Here is a 22065-nt window from a genome sequence, read left to right as displayed (position 1 = left end):
CTGTTATGTATTACAAAGAATGACAAGCAGCAGTTAAAAATATTTAGTAAACCCAGTTTATTTACATAATACATATTTTGTCATGCAGCTTACTGAATTGCAGTTAGTGTAATAACAAAAAAAGACAAGCACTGTCTTGCTATTTGAAAATGGCTTAATATAGAAAGATAATTGTTTCTTAAATGAGTTAACCACAACCATATAAATTGCTAGACAATTTAAAACAGCCATAGATAATTTTAAAATGTAAAATCTGTAGGCAAAAAGCTTTTATAGTTCACACATTGGTAAAATTAAAACCAGTCTTTTTTAGTAATGAAACTGGATAGTATATTTTAATCTTACTTTAATCTATAAAAACAAAAATAACTTAAATATACATCATTACAAGGCTCAGATTTGTAGACAACTTTAAAATATTTTTTAATGTTAACAATGTCTTCAAAATTTTACCAGTAGTGCTGTGCACACAGTAGGTGGTCATTAAATGCTGACTGACATACAGAAGTGTTTCTAGTTAACAGCAATCCATATTCATTCATTCATTCCCTATTTTATAATAAATACATCATAGCAGTGAAAAAATGAGAGGATAACTTTCTGACAATATTTAACATTTTCATATAGAGTTGAAATGTTTACATGGAATAAGTTTCCCTACAGAAAGACCTGTACACCCTTTAAATTCAAAGAAACACTGATTTAAAAACACAGTATACTCTTTTCATGTTATTAATTCAAATGGCAAGTATGTATTCATATACTAATACAGGGATTGCAAACATTGAAATGATTCAATGTTTTTTTATTTTGAGAAAGTTTTATAATAAAAATGGCTCCACACCTAAAATAATGATTTTCCCCTCATTTTTAACTTAAGTATAACTACTCAGTGTCTTTTGTTTGGCCAAAATGACAAAATATCTATTTAAAGGCAATAAAATCATGTAAGCCAATAAGTGATGTTCTAGGAGAAATATATCCTACTACTGTTGCACCAAAATCTTCTATCACTTAACATATGGATCAAAATTTTAACCTTATAAGGTAAAACAGCCATTTTCAAAGCAGCCTTCCATCATAATGATGGGTAAGACATGGTATTCCTTTATTGAGCCTCCTGGGGGGAAATTCTCTTTGCTGAGATACTATACTAGCATGGGGAATTTATATTCCAAAAACACTACACTGGAAAAGAAACACAACATTTTACTGATGTATTAACTGAGGCACATTAAAGTGACTTTCCAAGTATCATATGCACAAAAGGCATTTTGGGAATAAGCTTCATCATCAATTAACATTTTTTCTGATATTCAGTAATTTTACTGTTCTGAAAATACACCAGTATTTAAAACAGCTCATGTCAACTCATTAAGAAACTTGGGTAATATTTTATACTCCAATAAACAATGTAAGTTTTTATGAATGTCTGCTTTAAGGGATTTAACTAATGCATATGAAAGACCAAAGAATAAGAGGGCTACAATGTATGATAGGGCAGTGAGTTCTATTTTTTAAGTATATACAATAAAAAGAAAGTTTAATGCTTCAGGCCCAAATATTAAGTGTTTATCAAGATTCTGAGTTATCAATGCAATGCTAACACATGCAGAAACCGAGGACCAGAGCACAGGTGAGTAAGATTATTATCAAATGGGGCATCCGCATGACTTTGTTCTAAGGCTTAAGGTTCATTTCAGGGTCAAGACAGGGCCATCTAGATTCTATGGCCTTGAAAGTAGCACCCATAATGCTGGGAACCCCCACCACTGGGATATTCAGGACTACAAATTCAGAGAGTTGAAAGCTCTGGAATTTTGGGATCAAAAACCTGTAATCCACTCACAAGAATTCAGTTATTATATGGAATTAAATAATATCTGGAATTAAAATGTTTAGGTGGCTAATGACTATATTATTTGACCACATAATTTGTTGTCTAATCTTGTACTTAGTTTCTCATGTGATTCTTATCTGATAGAAAATGAGAAGTTCTTTTCCTCTTCTCAACCCTTCTCTCAACTTACTGCAGAAGTTTAAAGCTTTTGTTCTGGAAAACTAAAATATCTAATGTTCTTAGGGAGAGAAGAACCTATAGCTAAAGGATATAATATCTGAAGTGCCAGTTTCTCACAAATCATTTTAGTGATTATTTAAATCTAGTGATTTTAGTGATTATTTAAAATCACTATCCTAGCTTGCATTAAGCATAGGCTGAAACAACACTTGCCTTGATTAGGCACTTAAACTTGACAATTAACTGAAAATAATTAAGCACATAAGATGACTCCATTTTCTAATGGAGATGAGCCCTTCCTAAGGAAATTAAGCTGGTGCTAAGTAAAATGAATCCTATTTCAACACTAGTTTCCCATTCATCGTTGTTATTCAGATGTTTCTTATGATTGCCAACTAATTTTCACTTTCTGTACAAGCAGCAAATTAGTAGTTTTAAGGATTTTGTAAAGCAGTTATTACTACAGATCCTTAAGTATACTTTTTTTCCCATTTTTATAAAGCATTACTCATATTAAAAAGGAAAAAGGGAAAACTAATGGGAATCTTAGAAATAGTGGGGTATACAATTCCCCATTATATATTGCTTAACAACTGAATTCACCAGGTGGCCATACCTAATTCACAAATGTGAAACATAGTCAGGACAAGGCTTGCTATGTCTGTACTGCATGACATACACTGTTGACTGATGCCACCAATATAACATCACTACTGCAAGGATATGCCATATTTGGTGGCTTGATCCGAGGTAGTTTAGTTGTCCTGGAAAGAAGGCAGAAAGAAAATAATATTGATTTCAATATGTTGACATTAAAGGAAAAATATATTTCTTGGAAGTATAGCTTAGCAGAAAAATTTTCATAGTCTCAGAGTGCCTAGAGACTAACTGGAAGCTCCAAACGTTTTTAGAAATGGATCAATTCATATTTGGGTCTAATTTTAAGGTTTTATTTATTAAGTACACAGGTAAACTTTAGAAATGCTATTCCAAGTGTGTTTTCAAAATCTAACTTAATTTCAGGAATTTCACCTTATGCCTCCCACATCTCAACTCACATTTGACGGAATGAACAACAACAAAAAATTATTGAGAGAGGCAAAAGAAACCAGATGTTAAAAATCATGGGGTGATTTAGGTATAAATCCGCGAGAAGCAGATATACTGCTGGGTTTAGATATAAACCTATTAGAAGCACTTTTTATTTCAAGCAGGTGTGCAAAGAAAAAGTGCTGACCTGAATTCTGTGCTCTCTAACTAATGGAATAATCTGCAGGATGTAATTAGTAATGGATTAATTAACTAAGGTTGTTTAGTTCATATACAACTTAAGAGAACAATTTAATCTCTTTGTGGTCAAATGTTAAATTCTAAGAAGATTAAACAACATATGGAAAACTTCTTGATCTCAGTAAATAAAATACAGAGCTATAATAATTTCAATGTAAATAACATACTCATGGTGCTTCTATGGTCATATAATGTAAATATTCTCCAACCTCTCTTTTTTCTTACCAATCAGTACAGTACATAGATTTTAAAGTGTATGTCAACAAGATTCTTAGCCTTTTTTGTACCATGGACTCCTCTGGCAGTCTAGTGAAGCCTACAGACCCATTTTTTTTAAAAACAAAACACAGAGGATTACAACAAATATTGATTATCTAATACAACTATCAGAGATCCACTCAATTCTATCTATGGACACCTTGGGGACCCTTGGACCCATCAAATGCCACTGTGTTGTGTATACATTTTTAAACATTCAACCTGAGCTGAATGAAAGCTTTTAGTTTAAAATTTATTTTATTTCCCAGTGGCCAGGTCATACATGAGGACTTGCCAGAGATAGTTTCTAAGGCATTTATACATGAACATTTGAGACTATCACTTTTCACTGTAAAGACTTTTAATTTTTTAGTTTCCATATCTCCACTGCTCTCATGTACCCAAACTCAATATGTTCTGCTACATAGGGCACATTTTATGTCAAGTGTGTCTTGGGGAAGGTTAAGTTACAATAAGTTTGATTGTTTATATATGTCCTATATTAAACAATTGGTAACTCCTGATCTGAATATTTTAAGGCCTAAAACCCACTATGGTCATAATCACATAGAGAATTTTCATGGTTTAGTGTTCTACTTGTCTTATTATAAAGAAAATACAGAATTTTAAAAAGAATTATTAATAAAGTGATACAAAAATATATTTTACCAGAATTGTTTTCTGGAAGATGGGTGGTCTTCAATTCAGTGGCATGTCCTAGATCTGTTCCTAAATCCTCATGTTTACAACTCAGGTTTTCCCTTGTATTTCCATTCTTATTTAAAGCTCAGTGGTGAAAAACCAAGCACACAAAGGAATGCCTGAGGATCTGTGGGATGGATTGTTTAGGCCAGGGTTTCTCACCCTTTCTTCTTCCCCAACACACGTGACGAGTGGTACAATCCCTTCTCTGATTCACCGTGGAAGTGATTCTTAACCCAGGAAGAAGAGGGGATAAATTTGCAGTTTAGATTTAAACTGCTCCCTGACTTCTAGCTCTCCAAACTGAAAAAAAAATCAGTTTTATGTACTCTAAATGTTATTTCTGACCCATGCCAAAACTTACCTGGATTTGCATCACTTTGTCTCTTACTAAACCACATATTTCACTTATAAGACCAGGGCTGGGGGACATAGTAATAATTGCTGTCATTTACTCAGTCCCTACTAATTGCTAGAAACTTGGTTACATGATATGTGCATTTTCTCATCTAACCCTCATTAAACTGTGTTACATGCATTTTCTCATCTAATCCTTACCCTAACCCTGGGGGGAAAAAAAAGTATTTCCATGTTTTAGATAGGAAAACTGGAGCTGAGAGCACTTAAGTAACTTACTTAGCTCACGTAACTAGAAAGTGGTTGATGTGGGTCTTGAACCCAAGCAGTCTGACTCCAGAGCTAAAGTTCTCAAACAAGCAAATACAGGTTTTGGAGACTGTTGTTCACTCCACCCAGTGTCCTCTTAGTTATTTTCCATCTGAAAATATTTTCTTTGGAATGAAGAACAAAAAAATCTATTGGCTTGTGTATCTTGGAAACACAAAGACTCTTAACTTGCACTATTTTCTTCCTAGTGTTGGGTGCCAGGAAGCCTAAGCCAGCTTTGTCACCATTATCTATTTTATAGACCCTTTTGATGTACATATTGTGAAGTGATCCTACATCTCACTTCTTTTCACTATCTTTTTCTGGAAACATAAATACTCTTAACTTTCACTATTTTCTTCCTAGTGCTGGGTGCCAGGAAGCCTAAAGCCAGCTTTGTCACCTTTATCTTTTTTATAGACCCCTTCGATGTACATATTGTGAAGTGATCCTACACCTCACTTCTTTTCACTATCTTTTTTTTTTATTATTATACTTTAAGTTCTAGGGTACATGTACACAACGTGCAGGTTTGTTACATATGTATACAAGTGCCATGTTGGTGTGCTGCACCCATTAACTCGTCATTTACATTTTCTTACTGTCCTTTGCTTATTTCTTGCTTTATGTATCTCTGCATATATAAATTACTTTTAAAGAACCAGCTGGCATATAGAGAAGTAAATGGTAGTTGACGGTGTTCTACTTTTTAAAAGAAATAGTGCTTGGGAGTCAGAAGACTCAAAGTCTAATGACAGCTTTGTCACTAGTTCATAACCATAAAACAGTGACAACGCCACCTACTGGACTCAACTCACATGATCAGGATGAAAGGAAAAGTGAAAGCCCTTTGAAAGTTTTAGGTAACATTTGGAAAGAGAGGAGTCATTTCCATAATCAATAATATTAAAAAATGAAACTAAGTTTTGATGCTCTGATGCACATACCTTGGGCATATATTTAGACTAACAATACAAAACTGCTATAAAAGAGATACCTACCTGGAAAGTACCGCTCTGGGACTTTGGAAATGTAGAATAGGAAAGCAAGAAGAGCAATCATATACATCACAATTACACGGGGTGCAAAGTCCTGAAAAGCAGAACATGTTTTTTTACAGATCTTCCTACTGTTACTGAACTCTAAATTTATTATGAATCTAATAGTGGGATTTAAGATTGTTAAATCTGAACTGTTTTGCAGACTGTCTCCAATAATAGAAACCTTGTCCTCATATGCAGGAAGCAGCCTGCAAGAATGGAGCACAGAGAATACTCTAACGGTCAGGCTCCTAAAGGGGCTAGAGCTTTAACATGCTGAAGTTCCTAAGGGCACCCAACTCCATCTACAATGTAGGTATATGGGTAGAATGCATATGGAAATGGAGTTGGCAGGTAAATAAGCAAAGACACTGAAGACCAGGAACTTATGGCTGGAAAAGACCTAAGGGGTCTCCCCAGACAGAAATCTGTTCCAATATCCCAGATAAATGGTCCTCTTGAATACTACTATATGAAGCACTTTGTCTCACTGCTGACACAGTATTGAGAAGACTTTCCTGGCCCTGAGAAAATCCAGCAAGCTATCCTTATACATATTGTTCCTAATACTGGTTATAAACCTAATTTAGCAAGAACTCATTTAAGAAATAAGGACAGGCTTGGTGCATGGCTCATGCCTGTAATCCTACCACTTTGGGAGGCTTTGGCAGAAGGATCGCTTGATGACAGGAGTTCAAAACTAGCCTGAGCAACACAGTAAGACCCCTCTCTCTACAATTATTATTATTTTTTAATTAGCTGAAGACAGGAGTTCAAAACTAGCCTGGGTAACATAGTAAGACACCTCTCTCTACAGTTGTTTTTTTTTTTTTTTTTTTTTAAATTAGCTGGGCATGGTGGTGCACACCTATAGTCCTAACTACTTAGGAGGCTGAGGTGGGACGACTGCTTGAGCTGAGGAGTTTGAAGGCAATAGAGAGAGACTCTGTTTCAAAGAAATAAAAAATAAAGACAAATTTCTCCTTCCTCTTCAAATACGAGAATCATCATAGCCCTCCCTAACTCCTATATTTTTTAGATTAATCAAACTCAGATTTCTCAAACATTCTAGAACACAACTTGATCCTGCCTCCCAAGATTAACCCTTCCAGAACTTTTTAACTTTGTTAAAGTGCCTGTCTTTCCATCTTTTTAAAATAGAGCTTATCAAAGAATTTCTGTGAAAGTTTCCCTTTGCTTCCTCACCGGAATGATCTGTGATCATATTAGGATTCCATCTTTAAAAACTATTATCTAAGCCATCTTTCCATTTTAAGATTTCTGAATACAAAAAAAAAATCCCTTTTTCTTAATTTCTCTAAAATTCACTGACTTAATGGTCTTATTCTTTTTGTCATTATAAGCTCAAAAGGAATGTGTTTATCAAATCCAAAAATTTTGGTCACTTCTGTATCAACAACCAATTATTCCAGCTGGAATTTATCTACAGTGGCAGTTCCCCATTTCATTTTCTTATTATAAAGGAATCAAAATTGTCAGAAAGATGTTTTCACAGATAGGAGGATTACTGATGTCCCTCATCATTACTGTCTCACCTTTCTCCCAATATCCTAATTTATGAAGACATCATCACCCTTGTCCTCACATTGGCCAAGTAGCCAGATTATATCACTCAATTCACTCTGTCACAGAACTTCCTTTCTTTTCAGCTGTTTTCCACTATGCCGCTGCCATCTTCATGCAAATAAATGTAGGCCCACTAATGGTCCCTCCTCTTCTAATAAAATCTGATTCTTTTGAATGAAACCCCCCTTTAAAGTCACACATTCTAGACAAAGGTACCATTGCAATGAGTATATGTGATTTCTGTCAGATTTCTTGGCCTATTTACTTTTATTAAAAATTCTCAAGTTTACTCTCTAGTGCATATGTACAGCATTTTTGTAATGATCTCTAAAAATGTAAGTCTTATTTCTAATCCTTTTCTCAAGAATCCTGAGTTCTCACTGAGACTCTTCCTAATGCACATCAACTGTTCCCCCATAATACCTGATTCTAACAGCTTTTCTTTTATTTCTCAATATATTCTCCTTGGTGGATTGAACATGCTTCCCTGGCTCCAGCTACCAATACAATGATGATTTCCAAATCTTTATTGCCAGTCTCAAACTCTGGCTGAAATCCCAGATCCTATCTCTACCTTTACATCCAATGGGTACCCCACACTCATCGGGTCCAACAAAAAAAATCCTTCCCAACCTCCCTTCACCCCCTAAAAGATCAACTGCTCCTATTTCTATACTTGCATTATCATTGGCATTATCACTGATCCCGCAGACAAAGCTAGAAACTTTGGAGTCCTCCTCCACAAATAAGGACTTGAGTATTTATATACTAAGGGTAATAGAGAATAATAATGTATTTTTTTTACAGAAAGACAACTCAGAGAAAATCAGTATTCAGATTTTACCTCGACTTCTGCAAGGTATGCTTATTTATATGGCTGTGAAAATTATGGCATCAACATGCAATTACAAATATGTTCTCAAATGACAAACATCTACCCACTTGGCCTGATTATACTACTTTACCCAAAAGGAATAAAATTGAAAGGAAAAAAAAAAAAGAGAAAAATATTAACTACACTCAACCTACCTGTACAATAGGAGCACCAATTCCTCCATTGAGCCAAACCCAGTGAAGAGTAGGAATCACTCCATATCCCGAAACAGAACAAAAGATGATAGAACGGAGCCTTTGCCATTGCTGCGTGAGGTAATTGGGATGAATCTGTGCAAAGAACACTGCCAGGATCATAGCAAGCACTGTGATCAAGTACACCTGACGCCAGTACTAGAATGAAAGGAAATCACATTTTAATTCTGTTATTAACAATAAAGGAACTGAAAAAGTAATTTTGGCTTTTACACTACAAATTCCAAACTCTATTTACTTGGTATTTGCATTTCAAAATAGGATTATCTCCCTTCATTAAAAAATATGTTCCATACAACTTTTAGGTTTGTCAGAATGACAAGCCAAATTCTAAAGTGAGCTGGTAAAATACTACATTTATTCATACAAAAGCATTTTCTGATTACCTATTATATGCCAGGCACAGTTCAAGTCCTATAAAAGCAAAGATGACTATGACAAGGACTCTCCCAGCAGTCAGCTCACAGACTATGGGAGGGGCAGAATGTGAACAAAAGATTATAATCTTATGGTAGATACTGTAATTGAGGAACAGAACATTGTAGAACCACAGAAGAGGGAACAATTAACTTTACTTGGGGTAGCTAAAAAATGCTTCACAGAGATGACATCTAAGATTTTGTGGGAAGACAGAGCTCTCAAGGAAAGAGAACAGCAAATGCAGCAGGAAGTTTTGAGAAAAAAGGCTAAAAAGGCATACTGTTAGGCTAAATGTTTTGAACTTTACCACACTGGCACTGGAGGAATAACAGAATTCTTTAAGAATAGGATGACATGGCTGTCTTTCAAACAGACTTATTAGAAAGACAACTCTGACATCAGTGTAGAAAATAGGTGACAGGAAACCAGCTAGAAAGATATTAGTTTAGTTTATTCAAAGAGAGAGTGGGGGCTTGGACTCCTGTTGAATAAAGTAGATGTGAGCACCAGATTTAGGAGGCATTTTTGAAATAAGCTTAAGTCTTAATGGCTGACTGGCTGTGTGAGAGGGCAGTAGAGGAAAGCCTGACTGTTTTTGGCCTGAAAGGCCACATAAATGGCTTCTATTAATGAAGCAAATGAACAAAGATGTTCCAGTTTTGCTGTGTGTGTGATGGGGGAAGAGAACAGGGGCATGAAAGAACACACACTTAGCTTAGGTTTGAAGGGCTTATGGGATATGCAGGTATTTAAATAAGCAGTTAGCTGGTTTTAAAGTCAAAAGTCACGTAAGACAGGAGTTCTTAATCTGGGCTCCAAGGACTTCTTTGGGGCTATTAACTTCCTGAAATCAAATGTCAGACTGTTTGTTTAGGGTGTGCCCAAAAGTACATTCTACTGGATCTAGGGTCCACAGTTTTCAATCTCATTCTGAAAGCAGCTGTGTTCCTTAAAAGGTAAAATGATTCTTTTATAGGTCTACAGCAACTGAGTATTTGAAAATGATTAGAAACCAGATGGAAGAAAGCAATTTTTCAACGATCATGGACTGACTCTATCAGCTTCAGTAGTTCCCTTATCTTTTTTTTTTTTTTTTTTTTTGAGACGGAGTCTCGCTCTGTGGCCCAGGCGGGAGTGCAGTGGCGCAATCTCGGCTCACTGCAAGCTCCGCCTCCCGGGTTCATGCCATTCTCCTGCCTCAGCCTCCCAAGTAGCTGGGACTACAGGCGCCCGCCATCACGCCCGGCTAATTTTTTTGTATTTTTAGTAGAGACGGGGTTTCACCGTGTTAGCCAGGATGGTCTCGATCTCCTGACCTCGTGATCCGCCCGCCTCGGCCTCCCAAAGTGCTGGGATTACAAGCGTGAGCCACCGCGCCCGGCCTCCCTTATCTTTTTAATCTATCTTGGACTTTTAGTTTTTCTGGTAAGAGATTTACAAAAAGTATCTCACTTTGACGTTTAGCAAGAGGTAAACAGAAAACAGTTTCAGAGAAATACAGAATAAGATAAGCAAAACAATTCAAATATTACATGGCTGTACTCACAAGCACCTGGTTATTAGTATGTTCTAATTTTTTTAAAAGATATAAACAGTTTCATGCAAAATGAGTAAGTTATGAAAGCTGGGCAGAAATAAATAGCATACTGCTAAAATCAAGTCAATTTACAACAAGGTTACCTGCATATATTTTTAATTATGTGCTTATGTTCCAAAGTGATTAGGCCTAAAAAGCAAATGACTCACGTTTAAGCGGCTAAAATTAATAATGTTCTTACGTATTCAAATCAAATTTATGATTTTTCTCTTCACTAATTTTCATACCAGATATGTTGACAGTATTCTCTGTTATTGTGTAGAGACAAAGGTCCCACTGAAAAATCCCAAGCAATGTGAGAAATTCTACACTGCGGCCGATCTTCCCAATAAGTGAAGGCTGGGGACTGTGCCTTAGAGCAGTGGTCTCCAGCGTTTCTGGCACCAGGGACTGGTTTTGTGGAAGACAATTTTTCCATGGATCATGGTGCGGGGAGGCAGGCAGAGATGGTTTCAGGATAATTCAAGTGCATTACATTTATTGTGCACTTTATTTCTATTATTATTACATTGTAATATATAATAATTACACAATTCACCATAATGTAGAATCACTGGGAGCCCTGGCTTGTTTTCCTGCAACTAGACGGTCCCCATCTGGGGGTGATGGGAGACAGTGACAGATCATCAAGCATTAGATTGCACAACCTAAATCCTTTGCATGTGCAGTTCACAATAGGGTTCACGCTGCTGTGAGAATCTAACACTGCTGCTGATCTGACAGGAGGCAGACCTCAGGTGGTAACGCGAGCCATGGGGAGTGGCTGTAAATACGTATGAAACTTCCCTGGCTCGCTGGCCCACTGCTCACCTCCTGCTGCATGGCCTGGTTCCTAACAGGCCACGGACAGCTTCTGGGGGTTGGTGACCCCTTCCTTAGAGCACCTGTTACATGGTGGGCCTTGGGCAGGACAGGCTCTATTCTTTGTAACTAGGACTAGAAATAACTAGTAGGTATACTGCTCCTGAGGGAGAAGCTCAGTCTTGGTTCTGAAAGGGAGGTAACTAAAAGGGCAAAAGAAAAAACAAGAGCATGGTAGAAAAACAGGAAGAAAACAAAGTAGGGTTGAAGGGGACTTTCTGAAAGGGAGAACTTGAGATGTACTGAAACCATGGGAACATTCAATTTGTCTTCTTGGCTGGAACATGAGGTGATGAGTTAAGGGTTCTACTCCGTAAGGTTTGGTTGGCCAATATTTTTAGGTCAGGTGCTGTATTATCTGATTACAGTGTTGCAAATGCTGCTTTGCACAAGGCAAAAACTGACTTTTGTGTGAACTTAGTGACAGAAAGCAGAGTTGATCCAGAATTCAGAAAAGACACATCTCACATTTGTTAAAAACACTGACTCCTATCTGGTCTGTCTTACAAGCCTACCCCCAAACATAAGACTGAAGACAGGAAAACATATTTTACAGAAGAATATGGGCTAATAAATTCAGATATATTTTCCTGTATTTTTTTTCACTGAGAGGAGAAAAAAGAAATGGTAAGCAGTAACCAACTTCATAATTTTAACAAGTGTTAATTTTAACTTCAATTCTATAAACACACAAATAAAAGATATATAATGTGCATATCTGAGGAACCACACAGCCATATAGATTTAGTGAAAACATTAATAATTTAATGTCTACATTAAGTTTCAGAAAATAACTGTATATATATTTTCTAATAGAAAATTAGTAAAATAAGTATGGAACTGATAACAGATGTTAGAGATGACAGGGCCATTCTGAAAAATAAGTTTATGCTTATACGAGACTCTTCTATTTAGTCTATAAGTTAATTATGTACTTATTCAGAAATTCAAAAGAACCAAGGCAAGAAAACCCAAGACCGATATGAAAGGTCGAATGTAAAATGTTTTCATCTACTTACGTTATTACAATAAAATGCGTAAAATACTCCTGAGACATAGCAGCCCAGTATTCCAATAGAAATTCCTGCATAATCTAATGCCATCCATCTTCGACATGTTTTTTCTGACCGATGGCAGGAAAAAAGATGATAGCCCACAGAGCAAAGCATACAGACCTGTGAAAAATAAAAACAAATTAACAAAGTGACTAAAGAAACTAAAGCAACTTATGCATGATGTTCAGGGAAGTAGTTAAGAGGCTAGGCTTTCAATTCAAACATTTATGGGCTTGGATTCTAGCTCTGTGCCTTACATGGCTACTGTAGAGCTCACTCTACATGTAGAGCCATGTAGAGCCATGAGGGAAAGCCTCAATTCCCTCATGGGTAAAATGTAGATAATAATAATGAAGGAAAAATTTAAAATAACTATATTACAAAATGAAAATTATAAATAAATAGCACAGTAATGGGAAAGTTATACAATGCAAATGTTTTAAAACTATCATCTGAGGCTTGTTTTGATCCATGAATTAATTTGTTTTTAAAGAGTATTTACTATAGAAGCAATACATATCCTTAAAAAAATCAAAGAATATAAATATAAGCCCCTCTTACTCAATCTATTCCCCAGAGGTGGCCAGTGATAACATTTTTTATGTGTCTTTCCAGATATTTTCAATACATATGTCAAACACCTGTGATATATTAGTCTATACACATGCACACATTATATATATATATACACACATTTTAAAATTAAATGAAATCACACTATGCATTCTGTTCCACAATTGGCTTTTTTTCAGTTAAGAATGTTCATGCCTGTATGAGATTCACTGTATAGAGTTTACTTTTAATTTCTAAGGTAAACACAGTTTTATTGCCTTCAAGAAAAAACAGGCTGGTGTAGTAGTGGCTCATGCCTGTAATCCCAGCACTTTGGGAGGCCATGGTGGGAGGATCGCTTGAGCACAGGAGTTCGAGACCAGCCTGGGCAACATAGGGAGACCTCATTTCTTAAAAAAAAAAAAAAAAAAAAAATTGGCGGGCATGGCGGCATGCACCTGTGGTCCCAGCTACTTGGGAGGCTAAGGCAGGAGGATTACTTGAGCTTGGGAAATCGAGGCTGCAGTGACCCGTGACTGCCCCACTATACTCCAGCCTGGGTGACAGAGTGAGATCCTGTCTCAAAAAATAATAATTTAAAAAACAGTCATGACTTGCTAACTTTATATGGTTGCCAAACTGAGAGTAAAGCTAATCTGATTCAATCAGCTGTTCTGATAATTGATAAGGTTTCTATGGCAGAATGCCTTTCAGCCATTAAGTACCTGCTGTATGTCATACATTGGAGGTGATACAGAATCACTGAACAAACAGTACAGTAACAAATCCTACTGTACTTCAGTGCACAGCATAATTGGAAAAGGCGGGAGGATATTGACTCTGTGGAGTTACATGTGCATTTGGAGGGTGGGACTGGTGGGAAGAAAAGTATCAGAGAAGGGCTGTTCACCTGAGGCAGATTTTAAAAGTTGGGCTGGCATTCACCAAGGACATAAAAAAAGGTGTGCACATATTTATGGCGGGGGGCAGGGATTAAGGAAAAGCATCATAATCTTTATAATATGATTATGACATTTCCTATACATTAATGGGTTTTAACTTCAATATTATGGGTATGATAAGATACTCCTGAAGATTTTAAGTGCCCCCTTACAGAGGTGTGGACTAGAAGGGCTGAAACAGGTTATAGAAATACCCCTGGAGAGCACACACTGAGACAGTGACAGTGGGGTGGAGGCAATGGGACAAATAAACAGTATAAAGTAGTTACAAATGATAAACATTTTGTAAGCTATTGCTAAGGCAGTAACATGGTCATCTAGCTATTAATATTTTATATTCTGGTCATTAAACAAATCTAGTTACTATAGACTCAATATCAGTATTCAAAAACAATGTACTTTGCCACAACTTCATTGCTTCATCAATTGTCTAAAATCCTTAATAGTCTATAGCTTTTTGGTTACTAAGCAACCAATCAGTAACTAATTCTAAGTTAGTTATTTAAACGTAACTCGAAGCTTGGTTATTTGTTTTCTCAGATTATCCTTGAGATTAAGCACCATAAATCAGGAGAACATAAAAGTGTATATTTCTCATTGATGGGGAAAGATCCCATTGCCACAATGTTGAATGACACAAGGGCAGGTCGCAAAATAGCAAGCAGGGATGACTGTAGCTTGGAAGTAGGTAGACAGGTAAGGGAGCAGGCAGGTAGGCAGGTGCAAGGTAGCTATGCATACACAAACATACGCATTTGAGTTAAACTCATTGTTTAACGCAAATGTCCAATGTGGTTACCTCTGAAAAGTGGAATTTCAGGTGACGTTGTCTTCCACAAACTTCTGTTTGCCTAAATTTCTACATGATTATATCTTGTAGTAATAATTAGAAACAAACATAAAGCTCATTTCATTGTGAAAAAGAAAATAAAAAGAGGAAAAAAAAAAAACTATGGTATCCAAGGGAAAAGTAAAATAGCATTAACAGAAAACCCCAGATTTTAAAGTTAACCCATACCTAGTATGCCCTGTTTAAGAAGGAATATGTTATTCCTAGAGTTTAAAAATGGACTGAAAGATAATCTGGCAAATTGGGTATGTTTCAGTTATAATGGAAAGTTTCCTTCTATGGAGTACCTCCCTCCATCAAGGTAGACAGATAATTACAGTGTTACATCCACATCGAAACTCCTTGGCATGATAACAAAATACCTCATGATTTGATCCCTGCCAATCTCTTCAGCCTTATCTTTCTCCATTCTCCTAGGTTTCAACCACAAAAACTAGTACCTGCAAGTCCAGAAAGTGCTAAGAAAGTGTGTCTTGCTTCTTTTTTCCTGCTTAAATGCCCTGCCTCACTGTCTCTTCTGCACACCTACGAGTGGCTTGACCTTTATGCCAGGTTGGTTCTGTTCAGCACTGTTTTACCGATGCCTTGCATAGTGTCTGGATGTATATAGGACACATTCAACAAATATTTGTTAACTGAATGTAAATGGATCAAATCAAGGCATTATTGTATTCTAACGTTCTTCTCCAAAATACAAATACCCTGGGGAAGGTTCAAAGCCCCTCAATTACATTCTATTGTTCAGAATGTACTCTATTAATCTGGTTGCGAGGAAAGCACTAAAGCATACAGAAGCACAGGAGTGAGAAAAATGTTATGTCTTTTAATATTAAATGTAAATCAATATTAATAAATATATCTATGGTTTACTATACTGTCCACTGACCCTAAGAATCTGGAAAACTCAGGTGAACAAGTTATAATTTGATAAGAAGTGGTCTTTTCAAGTAGGGAAGATGTGCTCATCTGTCTTTAGTAAGTTGTACAGCATGTATTGTAACAATGATCATTGCACTAGCAAGTAGGAGAACAGGATTTTACTGCCCTGCTGAATAATCCTGGGCAAGTCACTGTAATATTTTGGGTCTGTTTCTTTATTGGAAATTGTTGTAATTATTTAATCCTTTTTAGTTTTGCAATGTATTGTTTTCTTAGGTCAATACTGAAACTGATACATATTCTCTGAACTAACACCAGCTGTGGCAGGTGGTGAAGGCATAAAGAATAGGCCTAGGGATGGAGGAAAAGAGCAGGGATTCTCAAAGTAGATAATATGCATATAACTAACAAGAATAGAAGCCAGTTTTTACTTAATGATTATTAATAGCATGTTAATCTACACTGAGATGCACCTAAAAATTTAAAAAGAAATTGATTCATTTCCATTATAAAATTGGTTATGGATTTCAAGGGATATTTTGGCTGTAATCAGGGCAAAAATTAAACCTCAGAAAGAGTATATTTTTAAAGAATATTTGAAGTAAAAATAATTTTCTAATAACAAAAATAGATTATGCTTTCCCTCAAAGAAAATTAAAATATTATTCCAAAAATTGGAATTAATAAAAAAGGGGAAGAGAGATTTGTTTTGCTGTGTTTCTTGGCCATTGAAGTCCAAAGTTTAAACTTGAGTAAAATGATGACACTCTGAAATAAAATGATACACGATGAAAGCGACATTTATGCAGCTGAGTTATGAGATTCACCTCTCAAACTCAGCAGCAACAGGCTAACTGCAGGGAATAGCTACTCTGTGTCTGTCATGAGAAAGGGGGATAATAAGTTTTTCTTTTCATTTTTGTGTTTTTTTATATTCTCTGAAGCAGAAAAAGTTGTTTTAAATGTCAACAGAACTACAGTCCACATTTGTTTTCTGATTCAAAATTATCTGTTTGAAATCTAATAAATGTTAACTTTTAAAGACATTTTTACAGATTCTTGAAAAATGCCAGTGCTATGGAACTAACAAATACAGGAGGTAGAGAGGAAAAGAAACAACGTATTTGAAGCCAGGCCAGTGGGTTCAAAATAAATTAACATTAAAGCAACAGAGTAAAAAATCAATACCAGCAAAACAGGACAGTAAAATATAGTATGGAAATAACAAATACGAAAATCACAGACACAAACAGGAAAGAGATGAGAAATCTTCCCAAACAAGTTTTAAGTAGGCACTAGTGTTGTACTTCAGCCAGATAATAGAATGCAATCAAAGATTCCTATTTTTTTAATTAATCTTAAAGCAGAGGTGCCCCAAAGGAAGAGGAAAGAAACAAATTCTTCTCAATCTTTATAATTTAATGGATTTCAAACATACTCTCATAAGAACACATCGTTTGGTGTTTATGTTATGAAAATCAGTAAGCTGACCAACATGCCATTCCGGGGCTCTTTAAAGCAAGTGGTAGGTCTGAGGTAAGGTCACCTGACCAAGCCTGCCTGTCAAAAAGTTCTCTTTACCAACAGCAGTATTTGTGAAATGACTTACCTGGAAGCAGAAAAGACAAATAGAACAAATTACAAAATCTTCTCTGGACGCACTTGCTGAAGGTAACACGGATGTCATGTCATATATTCCCAGGGTGAAGAAGAGAAAGAAACCCAGCAAATGACTCCAGATGTTTACTGTCTCATTAGATAAAATAAACAAACTGGAAAATAAACACACATGCAATTGAGATTCACATTGGCCAACTTACTGTCACGTTCAAAGGTTAGGGACAATTTTGAGGAGTTACCTAATACTTGCTCCTTTAAGCTCTTACCCCACCTGTACCTTTCTAAATTTGATATATTATCTAATTAAATTATTCTAAGTTTTTCTACAACGCCACCAAGTCTGGGACCACAGTTTTTTGGGTGCTCACCTCTATTATCATACTTACCATTTCCTTCTCTGTATTAAGAGATTTACATACAAATTCCATCTCATCTTCCAGCCTATCAATTCCCTAATGGTCAGTACCATTCATCTTTATGACACTACTGTTCACAATGCCTTGCTCAGATTAGTCTATAGACTAAAGGTCTCCAGAAATGAACGTGCAGAGGAAATCTGGATGTTAACTAGCATACTCTATCAATAATACGTATCTGAAAACCTGCTCAGTGCAAGGTTGGGCATCATCTTAAAATACTTTCCTAGAGCTCATTAAATACAAATGCAAAATTAAATGGATTTAAGAGAAGCAAAATAAATATATATTGATCCATTGGAAAGGTTCTTTAAGATAGGCATGCCAGAACAACTTTGCCGTGGATGTTTTAAAACTAGTCTAGTTTCCAGGTGGCATAAGTTTCTCCTTTTTAGAAACAACTGGACTTAACTTTTAATATGGGTACTACGTGCTCTCTTTCAAAATGCCCTGGGCTAACTGGTCTTGGCAGCACAGGTTGGTAGAGCGTGTACCACCCCGAGTCAAGAGGCTCACTGTCCCCACCCTACACAAGTCACTTAACCTCTCCCGGCTTCAGTTTCTTCATCTATACAGTAATGGAGCTACATTAGATGCCGCTGCAACTTTCTTCTAGCTCCTTTCTTACTTTTGTGAAATGGTTCTCCAGATGTAGATAGGACTCATCTGATTATTTACTCAAAGGTGACATCATGACTAAAGATTAAAATACTCTTGCATTTGTCTGCAAAATCTCGTATTTTTGCTTAAATTTAGGTTTTTGGTCTTCACTGATTCAGAAATCCTTGACATAATGACATTGACATATAACTCTAAATTTGTAGCAGTCACTGTGGTTCTCAGGTTCTCATTTTTACAAGAAATGGAATTTCCTATTTACTTTGCTTCTCAAGTTCATTTCTTGTAAAAATGAAAGTGAGAACCATAGTGACTGCTACAAATTTAGTTATACGTCAACGCTTACTAGTAAGGATTTCTGAATCAGTGAAGGCCAAATACATGATGTATATAGCAAGGTGTCAAAATTATCAAATGATCATCAAAAATAAAGTGAATCTTGGATCATGAATTTCAGGCTTTCTCATGTACAAGCATCAAGTGTAAAGACTACTTATAACTGGAAGAAGGGATGCACGAATGTGCTTGAAACATCTAACTACAGGACTGTTTTGACAATCAGTACTATGCTCTGCTTATTACTTAAGACCTTTTCTTTTTGTGAAATCCAGTATAACCTGACTTACTGAACTGAGAGGCACCACCTCTCCATGTTCCCTGCAGCTAACAGAGGACTGGCAAAACTGCTATGACATACAAAACCTCCTCAGATTACATCCAAAATCTGTCCCCGTCACTCCTGAAAGCCAAAAGGAGAGAGGGCAAAGGCTAAACTTGGAAAAGATAAGGCTGGTGGGAAGGCAAGAACATCTCCAATAAAGAATCTACTCTTACTGTATGAAAAGTTACGTGTCTCCTGCACAGTAGACACACCTGACAGCAGTATCTTAAGCATACCCTGAGAATGACCCTATATGAAAAACACACTTGAATGTGTGTTTACAATTCCAAGCATGGCCAACCCTTAGACTGATTCCTTATCTATGAGGAACATCTGAGCCCCTGTCCCATCTCATGGAATGCTGACTGTACATGGGATGGAGGCCTTTTGTTTTGCAAATGAAGATTACCAGGTGGAGGTTGTTAGGGGGAAGGGTGCTAAGTAAAAATGCTATTTAAACTGCATGCTTTCTGCAGGCGGCAGAGGTTCTCCCATTCAGGCCACTGTCACTGGACCTCTCTGTAAATTACCCTAGTAAAACCCTATGTCTTGTTTACTGGCTTTGGGTCTCTTCTTCCGTCTTTCGAACCTGGTGCCATCCTTATTGAAGTTAACAGGAGTCCAGCACCACATCTTCATATTCTGTTCAGTTTTAAAATCAATAATCATCTTCATTATCATCATCTGTTCAGCTTCCAAACCACTGGTGATGACAACAATCACCATTTATTGACGGCTTATTAGGTTCCAGGCCATGTATAGCATTTCACACACAGAATCTTACTGAATCCTTTTTTACCTCTGGAAGCAGATACTGTGATTACCCTCATTTTTATATGTGGGTATAATGAGGCTCAGTGAGGTTACATTTTGCTCCAGGTCTCAGAGCTGTTAAGTGGCAGATTTGGATACTAAAGTCTTTGACTCAATAGCTCAAGAGCTAATGCTCTATACTTAATTTTCCACTCCATGAGATTTGGACCCTAACATCAGAACGCAGAAGACCACTGCTAGTTGAGTAGAAAATATTTAAGGCAATTCACTGCTTGCCCTATTCTTGTGGAACTCCAGATCCACAGCAGAACTCAGCTGTGTAATTTACTCATGCACAGGAGGCACTGGGGAGGAAAACGGTAATTACGCTTCAAGTTGTGAATCCTAAGGGCCATCCATTCAAGCCAAGTAGGGATGGGCAGTGATGTCACCTTGTGACCATGAGTCACAGAAACACTTTCATGGCAGGACAAAAGGAAAGAAGGGCAGGAAAAGACAATGCTGGAAAAATCAAGAATCAGACATGTGGTTGCCGCTTGAGCAATTCAACAGCCCACATTCTGGCACTAGGGTTTGCCACTACAGCGACCTGGAGCTAACCAACACCTGTATCTTAATTCTCCTGAAGCAGAGGTCCTGTATTTTAGTACAGGTAGTAAGTTTGGACAGTTACTGCAAGAACTAGAATAGTTATTTTTCAGTTTTGTTTTTTTTTAAACACGGATTTTCAAGGGACTGTGGTTTTAAAGGTTTAAAATGAGAAAGAAATTTCTTTCTTAGAGATGCTTCTGTGGTGCTCTAGTGGAGACTGGGTGCCCGTTATGAGCTCTCTTTACCACAGTACTTTTCCTACACAGCATTTTTTTCACAATGGTTATTATGTAATTGTGTAATTATCTCTTTAATGTCTGTTACCCAGGCTACACCTTAGTAGCTTCATGAAAACAAGGGCCATGTTTGCTTTTTTTTCTGCATGGGCTCCATAAGTATTTGCTAAATGAATAAATCTCGGGTGTATATGTTAACTTGTTTCCTATTATACAGGCATTTATCTGGCCCAAAGCTACTGAATTCCCACAGGGTTGCTCTAAAAAGAAAGGTATACACCGGGCAAATATGGCTCAGCCCCATTTCAATATATATCTCAATGAGCCGAACAAACCGAATAAAGGATGTAAAAGCCCTTTGTAAAGAGCAAAGCGTCATAGGAGAGCTGTAATTATGATCACTGTTACTATCATGATCATTCCGTGGATCAAGTACCCCGGCCACGTAAGGGGAGATAACGGGGGAGGAGAGGCGGCAAAAAGGGATGAAAAGGATGGGGCGGCGAGGAAATGATGAGCAAGTAGAAAGGTGGGGAAAGCAGAAGGGGGACCAGACAAAAAGGGTGTAGGTGAGAGAAGGGGGCACTCCAGGCGGAGGCAGCCAGACCGTACCTTTTGATACACAGCCTGGACGGCAGGTAGGCCCGGTAGCCGTCGGTGATGTACGGGTTGTCCTTGAGGGACACGGGGATCTGCTCGTAGGTGTACAGGCGGATGCCACGGGGCACCAGGACCGGCCAGTACTGGTAGCTGCCCAGCTCGATGTAATGCGCGCTCTTCAGCAGCTTCTGATGCATCGTTCCCGGCCCCCGCCGCTCCCCGGCTCGGGAGCTCCCCCAGGTCCCGCCTCCCCGGGGAGGGGGCTTCGCCGCTGGCGCCCCCGCCCCGGAGCCCGCGGACGCTGCGCGAGGTCCTGCCGCGCTGCCGCTGCTGCCCAGGGCCCGGTTCTGCGCTCACACCGGCCACCGCCGCCAGCGCCGCGGCGGACCCGGCAGCGTCGCAGCCTCCTCTGACGTCAGCGCGCCGCGGCGGCCCCGCCCCTCAGCCCTAGCTGGGAGGGGCAGGGCGCTGGGGCTCGCCCGGGTGTGCTCAGCGTGCGCTGGCGGCGGCCCGGACGCCCGGGCGTCTCTCGCGCTGTGTTTTGGCGGCGCCTGGGGTCTTCGTTTGCATGTGAGAAGAGCCGAAAGCACAGAGCTACAGGCGAATACAAGTGGATTTTTTTTTCTTTTTCTGTTTTTTTATTAGAAGTAATAGTTGCTGCATTTTGAAAAATCAAGAGGAAAAGAGTTAACAGGAAGAAAAGTTCGAGGTAATTACCGTT

General features: G+C 37.7%; 1 protein-coding gene across 14 annotated transcripts in view; it reads right to left on the bottom strand.

Moving 5' to 3' along the window:
• The window catches only part of PAQR3 (progestin and adipoQ receptor family member 3), a 153943-nt gene extending 132188 nt beyond the window's left edge, over positions 1 to 21755 (bottom strand). For 10 of the 14 annotated variants that reach the window (XR_008547405.2, XR_008547404.2, XR_008547400.2 and 7 more), the window contains exons 1-6: positions 21357 to 21755; positions 17438 to 17600; positions 12550 to 12705; positions 8593 to 8790; positions 5938 to 6028; positions 2637 to 2784 (exon numbers count right to left, since the gene is read on the bottom strand). Coding sequence is in view for 2 of the 14 variants with exons in the window: in NM_001280306.1 (NP_001267235.1) it covers positions 2642 to 2784; positions 5938 to 6028; positions 8593 to 8790; positions 12550 to 12705; positions 17438 to 17600; positions 21357 to 21541 (936 nt within the window). In the remaining 12 variants the exon portion in view is untranslated. 14 annotated transcript variants of the gene reach the window in all.
• Positions 21756 to 22065: the final 310 nt, after the last annotated feature.

The sequence above is a fragment of the Pan troglodytes genome, chromosome 3, assembly GCF_028858775.2.
Source record: "Pan troglodytes isolate AG18354 chromosome 3, NHGRI_mPanTro3-v2.0_pri, whole genome shotgun sequence".
NCBI lineage: Eukaryota > Metazoa > Chordata > Mammalia > Primates > Hominidae > Pan > Pan troglodytes.
The sequence above is the reverse complement of the archived record's forward strand: the minus strand, read 5'-3'. Positions and strand labels throughout refer to the sequence as shown.